Source organism: Physella acuta, unplaced genomic scaffold, assembly GCF_028476545.2.
Source record: "Physella acuta isolate Inbredline_101_S28 unplaced genomic scaffold, ASM2847654v3 ptg000140l, whole genome shotgun sequence".
Lineage (NCBI taxonomy): Eukaryota > Metazoa > Mollusca > Gastropoda > Physidae > Physella > Physella acuta.
In genome coordinates this window covers 151,418-164,562 of record NW_026731659.1, presented here as the reverse complement: position 1 = coordinate 164,562, position 13,145 = coordinate 151,418, and the positions used below count along the sequence as shown (strand labels likewise).

The 13,145-nt window shown below is 30.9% G+C and overlaps 1 protein-coding gene across 7 annotated transcripts; it reads left to right on the top strand.

Moving 5' to 3' along the window:
• The first annotated feature begins 390 nt into the window (after positions 1-390).
• Positions 391-11,461, top strand: LOC131935271 (CDK5 and ABL1 enzyme substrate 1). Of its 7 annotated transcripts, none has more exons than XM_059291652.1 (14): positions 391-802; positions 1,856-1,986; positions 3,399-3,513; positions 4,363-4,440; positions 5,191-5,305; positions 5,553-5,640; positions 5,821-5,859; positions 6,570-6,665; positions 8,127-8,227; positions 8,383-8,489; positions 8,691-8,727; positions 9,277-9,339; positions 9,540-9,644; positions 10,016-11,461. In XM_059291652.1, the coding sequence occupies exons 1-14, from the start codon at positions 438-440 to the stop codon at positions 10,154-10,156; spliced, it is 1,581 nt and encodes a 526-aa protein (XP_059147635.1). In that variant the 5' UTR covers positions 391-437; the 3' UTR covers positions 10,157-11,461. The 7 variants fall into 7 exon arrangements, with proteins under 7 accessions (XP_059147635.1, XP_059147639.1, XP_059147637.1 ...); XM_059291656.1 differs by having other exon boundaries at positions 1,856-1,887; positions 10,016-11,460; XM_059291654.1 differs by lacking the exon at positions 4,363-4,440.
• Positions 11,462-13,145: the final 1,684 nt, after the last annotated feature.

Sequence of the window (13,145 nt, the reverse complement as noted above, 5' to 3'; positions counted from 1 at the left end):
GAAATGTAGCCTTAAATAAAAACAAATAAATTATCTGCAGTGTAACCTTTCCGACATTGATTCTAAAAATATTTAATTTCTGTTTTTTTTTACGATGGCAAAATCGCCAAACTCGGCTGCCTCATAAATAAATGACGAATGTTATTAATATTAAATAATATGGTAGAAACGTGTCAAAATGTAGCTATATTCCAGATCTATATGATTTAACAACAATAAACAGTTCATAATTTTTTGTTTTATTTAAAAGAGATTTTGTTTTACAAAACTGAACTAAAAAAAATATATAAAAAAATGAGCAGGCCTACAGTTAAATAAATTGGTGAATTAAAAAAAAAAAACATGATTGTTTCCCTTAAGTATGTTGTCATCGCAACCGGAAAAGACCTGCAACAAAATGGATAGATAACTCTTTGTAGAAAGTTGTATCGTTTCTGATGGCCAGTGCATCTCGACGTCAACAAAAGTATCGTTCTAGACGAAGACTTGCAGCCCTTAGCTTTTTATCGAATATTTCTCTCGATGGAACTTATTCAGCCATTTCTCTGTCAGATAATATTAAAGATAGAGATAACTTAGAATACGGAAACGACATCTACGACAAAACCCAAAAACGTCAGAAAGAAAATAATGACCAGGAGCTTTCAAATGACACAGCAGAAGCAGAGGAGCAAGAACAATTTTCTCCCAAAAAAGATAATGATGGTCTTAAAAGGGGTGTGCCTCAGAGTAACAATAAATCGCCAAAGGGCTTTAGATCTGAACGCCTAACTGCAGATGGTCAAGGAGTCAAAAGATGGAGGTGAGTGAGTACTGAGTAGGGAATCAAAATGCTGAAAATTTAGAAAATTGATAATGCTCTGAACTAAAAGTTAAAGTATGGACCCTAGTGAGAAAAGTTTCAAAGGCAAAGGTATTCGAGAGGCCCATTAAACTTAACATTTTAAAAATCATGCACGACGGTGTAGGCCTAGTTAAAATTATTAATTATGGTTATAAAATCCTGTCTGGTTGGTTTTTTCAGACTTTACAAAAAGATTGAATGTATTTGATGTATAGGCTTAAGTTTTTATTTTTTATTATTTTTACTTTCGCTTTGATTAAAAGATTGGAAGATTGTCTTACATTAACAATTATGGCTGTATATTTCTCGCTCTGACAAGATTAAATGAACTCACAATGACCCCAAGTACGTTTGTTGTATTTACTATTGCTCAGGCTATGACCTATGTGAAAGTAATTGTATGTGGTCATCTATAAAAATAAAGTCACACTTTGTTGACTATTTCACCTCCGCCCCTCCTCTCCATTACACATCGTCACAAAAAGCCTCCCCTCACTCCCTATGAGTTTGACGTCATGGACGATGCATACCCACTGACTTTGATCCCTAATATAGCTGTATTTTTCTCATGCTGTCAAAGAAAATGTGAGTGGTCGACAATGTTCACAATTTAAAATATCTTGATGTAGTTCTAAATTTTTTTAAAATATAGTCTAAAATAATATTGTTCAATGAACTCACAGTGACCTGTTAACCAGGACATCTAAACTAGAATAGATCCAGATCAAGAAAAAAATTGGGCTCTTAAATATATAATATAATCAGCCTGATTCTAAAGAAAATGCCAGCACCTTGGGAAGAAAATATTTCCTTATTTTAGTACCACAATGCAAGCTTGTGTTTTCAAAACATCACATTGCCTGACTTGACTGGTTTGAATTTGTTACTATTACTGACCTTTTTATTTTTGGAAAATAGTAAGCTTAATTTAGTAACTGTAAAATTTAAAAAAAAACAAATATTCTTACTACTAATAAGAACATAATGTGTTTTAAAATTATTTTCTTCTAGGACCTCCTCATATTCCAGTGGTGATAAACCTGGTAAGCCAATGAGAAAACTGTTACAGTTACACTCTGATCCATTTGATCGATTTCCACTTGCCATTAAAAGACAGATATTTGGAGAGGGTCAGGGATTGGGTGACTATCCTCTTTTTCAATTCATGGAAAACATTGAATATTGTGTTCACTGAAGATTTATTGATTCACAAGCGCATGTGTCAGTGTAATGCAAGACTCCTTAAGCATTGGTACTGCTTGGGGTTTAGATAGTAATGCATGCTAAGCTTTAGATATTGTTTAAAAATAAATTTGATTTAAAATTTGCTTTAATTTATATTGAAATTAATGATTTAAATTTAAATAAAGCTCTGCTAAATTAATGAATTGCTTGTGACAGAAACAGAATAATCATAACATTTATGATAACACTTATTATTGTATTAACTGGTAGTAGTTATCTGTGATGGTAATGAGATTTATAGTAAACTTTTTCTAAGCTGTGGACTTGAAAGTATTTTGCAAGTAAAATAATTTATTTGAAGCTGATAAAACTTTAACTTGCTTTTGCACACACAAAGAATTTTTTTTTAAATGGTTTTATTATGCTTTTTATTTTTAATTGAATTTTTTTCTCTCAATTTAAAACTTTTGTGGTAGTTTTGTTTTTAATTCACTTTATTATGTATGTTTAAAAAAACACAACTTTAATACAAATTAATTAATGGAAATTGTCTTCATTCTGCTTAATAAGTAGCCTACATTTTAATAGAATAGATCAAAAACAACTTTACTGATAATTATACTAATGGAATTATCTGAATGCTTGATGATATTTGGCTCAACATGTTATTGTGCTCTTAAGCAGAAGCACCAGGGTTGCTGGAGATAGTTTTAACAAATGTTTTAATTTAAGCAGCTTCTATAATCTGTACTCCCAGATTCAGTGGTGTCAAATATAAATTAAAAACATATTTTAAGGCAAGTTATTTGCTGATGTACCCAGATTAAAAATATTATTTGAATGTAGTTTATTATGAAACAGAGGGATTAAAAATAACAAAAGTCAAGAAAAGTTGACCAAGGTATAATATGACTTACGACTTGCTAAGGGGCAGTAAGGACATAAATGTAGATAAATGGATCAGGAATAATTTATTTACGTTTTCTCTTATGCTTTGCTGTAATAGTTTAATTTTCATTAATTTTTAACAAAAGCATGTATGTTTTATTTTTAAAAAAAGCTTTTAAAAAATATATATTTTAAGCTCTAAACAGAGCATATGAAAATGTAATATATTATTACTAAGAAATTCTTTCAGCTCAAAGATATTAATGTTCTAAACTATGCTTTTAAAAAAAAAATTCAATTTTTGTGTAATAATCTAAATAAGTTTAGATAAAAAAATTGTCAGTGTTCACTTCTTCTTAAATCACACAGATACCTGATTTCAAACTGTTAAAAACTGATACACTATTACTACAGATAGAATATGCTTAGTTTTTAGAGCATAATTTACGGGATTTTTCTATATTTATAAAATTTGCAACAGGTGAAAGAAGCCGTCGTTCTAGCTCAGTGTCTGGAGAGTCTGTTGAATCCAGTACCAGAGATTTGAGCTATTTAACAGCAGATACAAAGCTATTTTCTAATGTTAAAGATAAAAGGTAGGCAGATCTTTCTCTGTTTAAAACAAGATTTCTAGCACATATTAGTACTGTAGTTCCAGTCATTGTTTTAGTGTCTGGCTTCTGATGGTTGAATATAATTGTCAAACCCTTGTCAAATGCACTGATAATGCACATACAATTCTTTAACTACAAAAAGCTTTCTAAGCTAAAAGTTATAATAAAATAAAAAAATTCCGGTGTAGGTTTCATTAACATTTTTTAAATCTAAATCTATTTCATATTGTTATAATTATTTCATTTATTTGAAATTTAATTCCTACCATCCTATATACACTCATCTACACTTGTCTGCCGTTACATTTATCTTCATGTTGTATTATATTCAAACTGTGCACACCTACCGTGTTTGCGCTCAGTATTTTGTTTGTTATTAATTTCTTACACTAATAAAGTTTTTTTTTTAAATTTAATTATTGTATGACTAGGGATCTTCTGTTAAAACATCTGATTTTTAATTTGCGTTTTAATGTAAATTTTAAAAGGAAACATTTAATGTATTGATTTAAAAATGAAATACCTCCTATAAATAGGCAGTTGTAACACTTAATGCAATTTTCTCCCAAAGATGTAGATGATAATTTTATAATTATTAATAAAGAAATATTTTGTTGAACTTAAAATTCCAATGCAGCTAAAAAAAAGATTATGTTATAACGCCAAGTGCAGTTTACTGGCTGCACATATATGTTAAACCTCCCTTAAAACAGTAATGGTCATAAACAAATATTTCATCTAACCACTCAAACACTGATGTTTTAACTGGAGCCTTTAGCACACAATCATAAATAAAAACCAAAGAAACTACCACTATGATCTCATATACAGAGTTTATCTGTTGTCAAGAGATCGAATACCACTAGCAGTTTGTTCTGTATTGTCTTTTACATCACAAGTTACACCCAGGTAATTTTTTGTTTTTGAAATCTTGTACTTACATTATGAAACATGTAGCTGCTTTGTATACCTAATGCACCTGTTCCTTAGTTATAGTCACTATAGTCCTTAGGATGTTTCGCTGCATCATTTAAAAGAAGATTTAAAATGCTTGTGGATATCAAATATACATCCAATTATTGCATTGGGAAGAGCATACATAAATGAGAGCGTATTTAACTTTGTTGTTCACTGATGTGCTAGTGGGAAAATAACATGGGTTGCTGTGCTATTTTTGTTATTATGGATGATGCAGATGACCTTCAGTGATTTAAACAATTTTTTAAAGATTATTGGCAATAGAGATGATGCTGTTCAATTCCTGAATAAATGTATTGATGATAGAGTACTAAAACATCAACTTATTTATGATATTTTGTTATAAATTTCTTGATGAACAATTTCTGAAATGTTTTATTAGTGATAGTGTACTGGTTCTTTACTTCTTAATACAAAAAGGCTTAACTTAAAATAATATTACCATCTATATAACTGAATATAACTTATCAAGTTGGAATAAGTAGGTTAAATTTAGAAAAAATAGTTTTATTGTAAACAAATGTACTAGAATGGGTCAGTCTAATAGAATGGCTAACCTATGTATGTTATCCTAGTACAGACAATAACAAGAATCTTTATCTTGTCTGAAGGTTTTCTGAAAACTTAATTTTATTTTCCTATGTTAGCATTATTCATTTTACCCTCATTCTTGTTTTTCAGGCAAGAAGAAGAAAGTCGTGTCAGACATTTATCAGGGCATTCTGGGTCTAGGTCCCATTCATCACAGGAAGGTCTTTTGTTTGTGGGGCTCCAGCATGGGGCTAAGCAAGAGGAAGTGAGTGAAACTGCAAAAAAAAAAAAACAAAAAAAAAAAAAAAACAATAACCTTTCTGAACTGATGATGAAATAATTTTATATTTTAACATTTTCTATTAGGTTTTATATAGCAGTAGTTGAAATTCATTATGTTTACAAAATTTAAGAAAAGGCTTAATTATTCCAACTTTTCTATAAATATCGGAATAAAAGTTATTTTTAAAATCAAGAAATGTTGCTAAATTATCTTTACATAAAATTTGTAGGAAGTTTCTTATAGTCGCTTCTTGGTGGCATCAAACAGAAGGAATGTTAAGAGGACATTAGCTGAGCACAAGGACCAAATATCTAGCAGTAAGTATTTTTATTTGGTAACTTTTCAAACTCTTTTATTTTCCTCCTGCGATTTCCACTTTTTAAATTACTCGTCCCCAAAAATTCATATAATTTTTAAATGTGTGAATTGTTAAAATTCTTGTTTTTGCTTTTTAAGTTATTTATCTATAAGAAAATGTAAATGCTAATTTTTGATAGGATCATCAGAAATGCTTAAAACAGCATCTACTTTGTTATGTATGTATTGGTATTTGGCTTGCTCTCATTGTGTGAGTTGGTGTAGATTGTATTATCATAGACTTGACTTACATTCTGATGAAGTAACACTTGCAACCATGTAATCAACTGGTCTTATAGATTACATTATTATATATGGGCCTAAAAATTACCAGTTTAAAATTAGATTAACGTAATATATTATATATATATTTTGCACCACATAATCAATATTTGGATATGGTTTCATTTCAATTTTTAGATTTTTAAAAATATTTATTTGCACAACATTTTTTAAAGTCAATTACTTTATTACCTAACACAGAGAACTATACTTTGTCACTGTAATTTAGTTATTTTAATTTAGCTTTTGTTTATTTGCATGTAGTTCAAACCCTACAATCTCCTTTACAAGTTTTCAATATTTTGTATATTTACACCTTTGCTCTAGCTCTTACATTACAAAGGCTTGTGCTTTACACATTGTTTATGAACTAACTGACACACCCAGCTTTTTTTGCTAATATATATCTACAAAAACATAGGGTTTATAGTTGTTTTGAGGTCCCCTTTCTTTTAATACAAATTTTATCAAAATCCAAAAATTAAAAAAAAAATACCTTTGAAATTGGGGTTGGATGATGAAGAAGGTTGTCCAATGAGGAAGTTGATTTGTAAGGGAGATTATGGATATGGGGGACACAGGTTAACTCAGACTTGTACACTGGCAGATCCAGAGGGTCCACGTGTGCTGCATGACACCCCTCCCCAACACCTGTGGCACCCCCATAGTAACCAGTGGCAGTGGCACTGTCACCTGGAGACAGGTACTGTAATGCTTCTATACTTTTTTGTTTGTGGCCTTGCGAGCTGTTCTCATGGAGGGGAGAATGATGCATTCTGGAATGTTCAGTCCATAAGTAACTAATTGCTTCCTAAACAGTTAAAATATTTCGTCTCTGAGATAGGTTGCCTTGAGATATATTGTCCTTGATTGGTTATATATCTGTGAAATATTTAATAAGGGAGGTAATTTATTTGATGGTTAAATATTTTGTCCTGAGATTTAATTTCCTTGAGAGACTTTATCAGTGTCTGAAATATTTTGTCAGTGAGATATTCCATGCTAAGTTTTTTTGTCAGAGAGGTATTTAGTCTGAGATATTTTTCATTGAGGTATTTTATTTTATCAGTAAGATATTTTGTCTCTGAAATATTTTGTCTTGAGATATTTTGCAATGTAACTATCTGTTTTGACAATAGCCCTTTTAAATAAACTATCAAGTTTTTAATGCTATTTGAAATCACTACTGTGATATAAATCATCTGCTTCCTACCTTATGAATCCTTTAACAGCATTTAGCTATTGACAATCAGACAACTCTCACTCCCCAATATTTTATCAGCAGATAAGGGGAGGAAAAAAAGGAATATTTTTAGGTACATTTATTAAAAATAGGTTAAAATAATTATTTTACCATCTGTTTTAAGTAAGATCTATGTAAAGGGGAACATTGACAACTCTTGACCACACCCATATATATTTTTTATGCTTTCTCATATCTAGCAGTTGATTTAGCAAAGCTTTATAACTTAGGTAGTGTTTGTTTTCATTTGATCCCTAGAATTTAACACTTATTTTGTTCAGCTTTCTTACTTCTTTTTTTGCCCAATATTAACACTTTAAACATTATTTGAAAACCTTTCCACATTTACTTTATTATAATTTTACCAGTCCGTGTTATCTTATAGAAAATCCAAATGTATTAGAATGTAATGAATCATCAGTATGTTTACACCATTGGTATTTTTTCATATGGCAGATGAAGTAGAGTATCTGCTTTTTATCCCCAGTATATTAGATGACTATGGTCAGCATTATGCCCAGCTGTATTGACTTGTTCTGGCTTGAGTCAGGTACCTATGTGGTTACCACTCAACCATGCCATTCCACTTTATTTTGTACACTATAAAATAGCTAAAAGTTGTTAGTATCTGGTATTAAAAATAATCTTTTTAATGTGACCAACATCAACTCATTTTGAAATTTTATTAATTTTAATGGAAACAAAATTTCTGTTTAATTATAAAAAAATATCTTAAAGCAACTATATTAAATAATGTGAATATTTAACTTTGATTTACATATCAACATTACTTTGAGATTATTGTGTGATGTGAATTTAAGATGAATCGGGTAAACATTTCTAGAGGTGAATTAGTGTTACCTGTCAGATGTGTGAGGTTTTTACCCCGACCTGTTAACATTTGACCTGCCAACATTTCAGTACAAGAAGACTCTAGTGACGCTTACCACGCCAACAAACTGGATGACCCAGAGCTCCAGTCTGGAAGTTATAGGACAGAGTTAACATTTAAATCCTACCTGGTTGGTTCTGATTTGTCTCAATGTTCTCTGTTTCAGTTGTTTCACCTGTTTCAGTTGTTTCATCTGTTTCAGTTGTTTCATCTGTTTGCTTAGTTGAGGTTCAAGTACTGCCTAGCTAATAGAAATAATTTTTAAAATTTCTACTTCTTTTTCAGACATCTATTATAGACTATGTCAAGCCATCTATGTTAAAAAAAGAATTAAATGAAAAGTTCAAAGATAGGTTTCCTAATGTACAGCTAACGCTCTCTAAACTAAGAAGGTAAATTTTGAAAAATAATAAAAGTATTTAGTGCATCTGAGAGGATTCTGCAAGTAATAAATCATAATGACATCAATTTTATATACTTGGTAAAAAAGGGAAATTTAAATTACCATAATGAAAACAGTTGCCTTTTTGTTTAAGAAAAAATCTATCCCATTTTATAAAATAAACATACATTATAAACTTTTTTTCTTTCAGCTTAAAAAGAGAACTATATCAAATTTCCCATGTCAAGGTAAGACCATTATTTTAATATTGACAAATCTGCAATACTTACATAGATCATACAACTAAGCTCTTTTGTTATTAATGACAGTTGCATCCTCTTCATTAAGAATTCCTACTGTATCAAACTAAAGTAATTTGGCGTTATAACATAAAAATATACAAAATGAGTTATCTACATAATCAGGAACAGCATTTTAAAAATCTATCAGAATCAACATCTATATTTGTATCATATGGAATTTTTCTTAAAAAAATGTTAAAGTTAATTATTGATGCGAGATTAAGTTTTTAGAAATTCAAGGAATTTAAATCTTACCAAAGACTGTGAATTTATATGTGAAATAAGCAGTATTGAACATGTAAAACTACTTAGATTATTTTATAAACTGATAAAAATTTACCTAGAAATTACAGTTATAGTAAAACCTAAAAATTTTTGAAACTACAATACTTGACATATCATGTTTCAGAACATGATTATTCTATCTCAGTGATGTTTTTTTTTCTATCACTTAGTCTTGAGAAAAAATATCAGTTTGTAAAAATTTGTTTTCAGTGTTCTGTAGACTTGTGGACAGTAGCACAGTCTTATGTATTTTTTGAAAAAATAATTTTAAAGGTAAGTCAATTTTTTTTTAAATGATAGAAAACTTTAGTTTTTATTTAAGTTATCAAAATTTTTCCACAATATTTTTGTTATTCAGAACTTCTCAAACACCTCGTTAAAAATAATTATGAAACAGCAAAAAAAATCCAATGTACAACCAAACAAAGCTTCCTGTGCAACCCCCACCTCATAACTTAAAACTTTTTTCTCAGCAACTTATAACTAAACAAAATCGTAAACTTTGTGCTGGTGCATGTTTACTGTTGTCAAGCAAATTGAATGATGTTAAAGGACCAACATTGACCAAACTTATTGAGGTAACTCTTTTTTTTTTAATTTGTTTATTTGTTTCATTTTAATCAGGCTCAATAGAAATAGAAGACCAAATCATATAATTTGACTGACAGAGAATACTTTTGCTTACATCCCATTCCCAACAGGTGGTTGTTGTAAAATACTTTTGCCTATCCATTTTCATATTTTCATTGTCTAATTTGTTTCATTTAATTTCCAGCAAGTGGTTGATGATTTTAATTGTAAAATACTTTTGCCTATCCATTTTCATATTTTGATTGTCTAATTTGTTTCATTTAATTTCCAGCAAGTGGTTGATGTTTTTAATTGTAAAATACTTTTGCTTATCCATTTTCATATTTTGATTGTCTAATTTGTTTCATTTAATTTCCAGCAAGTGGTTGATGATTTTCGTGTAAGCAGAAAAGAGCTGTTACAATATGAGATAGAGTGTCTTGTAGCCATAGAATTCTACCTGCATATTCCAGACACAGAGATCTACCCTCATTACCAGAGGCTGCTGTATAGGTCTTAACAGGATGATTGGTCACTGGGTGGGTTCTTTGCATGTCTTTCAAGATGTTTTCAAGATGTATACAAGATTAAGGCTAAATAATGGTCCAATGCTTGAAGTTGTACTAAAGCTGTATTAAAAAAATTGTTTCTAGGCTTGCGGTTGTACTAAAGATATGCCAAAAACTGTTTGACGATTGTATAACGTTTAAGTCAGAATGATGTTCAAAGGCTGTGAGTTGTTTGAGAGATAACTAAAAAGAGGTGGATTGTTCAAAAGTTTAGCCAAAGTATATTCAAAGGCTTGTGGATTATTAAGATAACATTTTTACAATGCTTGTTGTTTGTTCAAAAGATATCCCCAAAAAATGTTCATACTAATCATGTTTTTTTTATTTTATTTTGTAACATAAGTGTACATATACATATCAAAATGTCATACAGAAATACAAATGATCTCATTCAAGTTTTAAAATGAAAATGGACCGGTAAAATGAACTTTGTTGGTTGAATATATAGTAGCTCTACATTGACATCCATTTTTTCACAATCAAAACATGACAATGCTTTTTTTAGTATTTCAAATTTCTCATGATAAATTCCATCTATTTAATTCAATAATTTAATCTACTCTTACCATTTTTTGAATCACGTTGGGAAATGAGAAAGACATTTGCAGTCAGATTTAAATACCAGGTATTAAATTTTCAGAATTCAAATTTGTAAAGCTTCACACACTACTTGCATTATTTTTACATGAGAATAAAATAAGGATGTAGTTCTTTCATGCTTTGAGAATGGCTAGTAAATGTTTGCAAATAGAAACATCTTTTTGTAGTTTATGAACAGTTTAGTATTTAGTTTCCTGTTGTATTTTCTCCATAAAAAAATCCCCAATGTTTGGTAGTCACATGTGCAATCTTTATTTTTTTATTATTAGTTAACAACCTATCTGGGTATTTCTTTCATTTTTTTATGTGTTTACTATTTGTTTCATTACTTATGCCAGTGTTTGTGCTGTTTGTTTGATAACTTTTTGTTTCATTTACCCATGTGTTTTTCATTTGTTTCGGTGTTATTTGTTTTGTTTAATTACTTGTCTTTAACAGTTATTTTTTGCATTACTAATATGTGTTGTATGGTTATTTGTTTCATAACTTATATGTGATATACAGTTATTTCATTACTAGTGAGTGTTGTATGGTTATTTATTTCATTCCTTATGTGAATTATATGGTCATTTGTTTCATTACTATTATTATATGGCTGTTTGTTTCATTAATTATGTGAGCGCTTGTGAATCAATGTAAAAAGTATTTTGTTTAAATAAATGTTTTTATCAGAATGGATTATAATATTAAAATATGTTCTTTTTAAAATCGTTTTTTTTTTCATTAATTTTCTTTTCTTTCTTTCTTAAATGTAATGTTGAAAGGGATTTTCTCCAACACAATTAAGTATTACATATTAACTTGTTATGAGTCATAGCCTTTGTCCATCCAAAAACAACTACAAGGCAGCAGTTGTTTTATCTTGGACTTGTCTCTCCTAGATCGGTTGCTGTCCCCAGCTATTGAACCTCATCTGCCTGGTGGTTCGAACTTGGGACTTTTTGGTTTTTCAACCATGTTTCATGAATTGTTTTAGTAATGTTTTGTACTAGTGGATTACTTTAATATGGTGTTACAGTAGCACAGAACAGTTATCATAAATGGTTTGTTCATCTACGAAACAAAATACAAACAGGTTTTTAATATCAATATTTAGAAACTAAACAACGTCATTTCAAAAGCCCCAATGTGGTGATTCAATGTATCACTGACTGTTTAAGCACAATGCCTCCCAGAAAACATTGGAAGAGACCTGAGGTTAAATAAAAAGTTTACTGTAGCTGATTATTAAAATGGTAGAATGACGTCACATTCGGAGGGGGGAGTGGATTCCGTAATTTTGTGACCATGTGTGATGATGGGAGGAGAGTCAGTGTGACGTCACACTTTTGTATTATTAAAAAAGTGATGTTAGAAAGCGAATTTTAGCCGTTATTTCGTGTTTTAGAAAACTGTTTTAATACATTGTAATATAAATTTATTAGAATGTGTGATGTCTTGGATGGGGGGGGGGGGGGGGGGGTCTGGCTTTTTGTGACGGGTGGAGGGGTGAAGTAAAAATCGTCAAAAAAACGAAACTTTATTTATGGATCATCCCCAACATAACATAGGAGCAACCACTTTAATGAACTGATGATAATTTTACATTTATGAGAACGTGTATTGGATAACGGATAACAAATAACATGAAGCATGGAAATATCAACCATAACAATGAATATCAGAATCTAAGCTTTTTCCATCCAGTGTCTAGTTAACAAAATGTATGTCAAACAATTCGGTTTATGATGTAAGTAAGCAAAATGTAAATAGACTGGATCATTCGAAAAAATGTCATAGTACGTTTGAAGTTAACCCTTTCAAATTTGATGGTCAAGTGGGCAGATGACGTTGAGTTAATCAATTTCTGTGGCCAGGGTCAGTACCGGTAGCTTAATATGGCGAGCTTGCCAAGCCGTCTTGATTGTTCTTACATAAGTCAGATACTCATTAAAGCTGGATCCCGCAGATGCGAGTCCGAGATCCGAACTCAAGACTTTTCGGTTAGTTGAGAGCTCTATCGCACTGCACCAGAGGTGAGCGAGGGGGGAGGAGGCGGGGGTGCGGATCGCACCGGGTGACACCATTTAGGGGGGGGGGGGGGTGACACCAAGGCAAAAAATAGCAAAATATATAAAAACTTGAGGAGGGGGGGGGGGGGTGCAAATCGAAAGTTTGAGGGGGGGGGGGGTGTAAATCGAAAGTTTGAGGGGGGGGGGGGGGTGCAAATAAAAAAAATTTGAAAGTTTGTCCCCGGGAAGGGTCGTTACGCCTCTGGGGGGTGACACCATTAAGTGCCGCACCGGGTGACACCCGACCTCGCTACGCCACTGCACTGCACTATGCTGTTTACAAATTCAT

Coding starts and splice junctions, on each gene's coding strand:
- LOC131935271 (XM_059291652.1), top strand. CDS start 438: ATGGCCAGTGCATCTCGACGTCAACAAAAGTATCGTTCTAGACGAAGA. Junction 3,514..4,362: donor TCTAATGTTAAAGATAAAAG/GTAGGCAGATCT, acceptor TCTCATATACAG/AGTTTATCTGTTGTCAAGAG. Junction 9,645..10,015: donor CATTGACCAAACTTATTGAG/GTAACTCTTTTT, acceptor TTTAATTTCCAG/CAAGTGGTTGATGATTTTCG.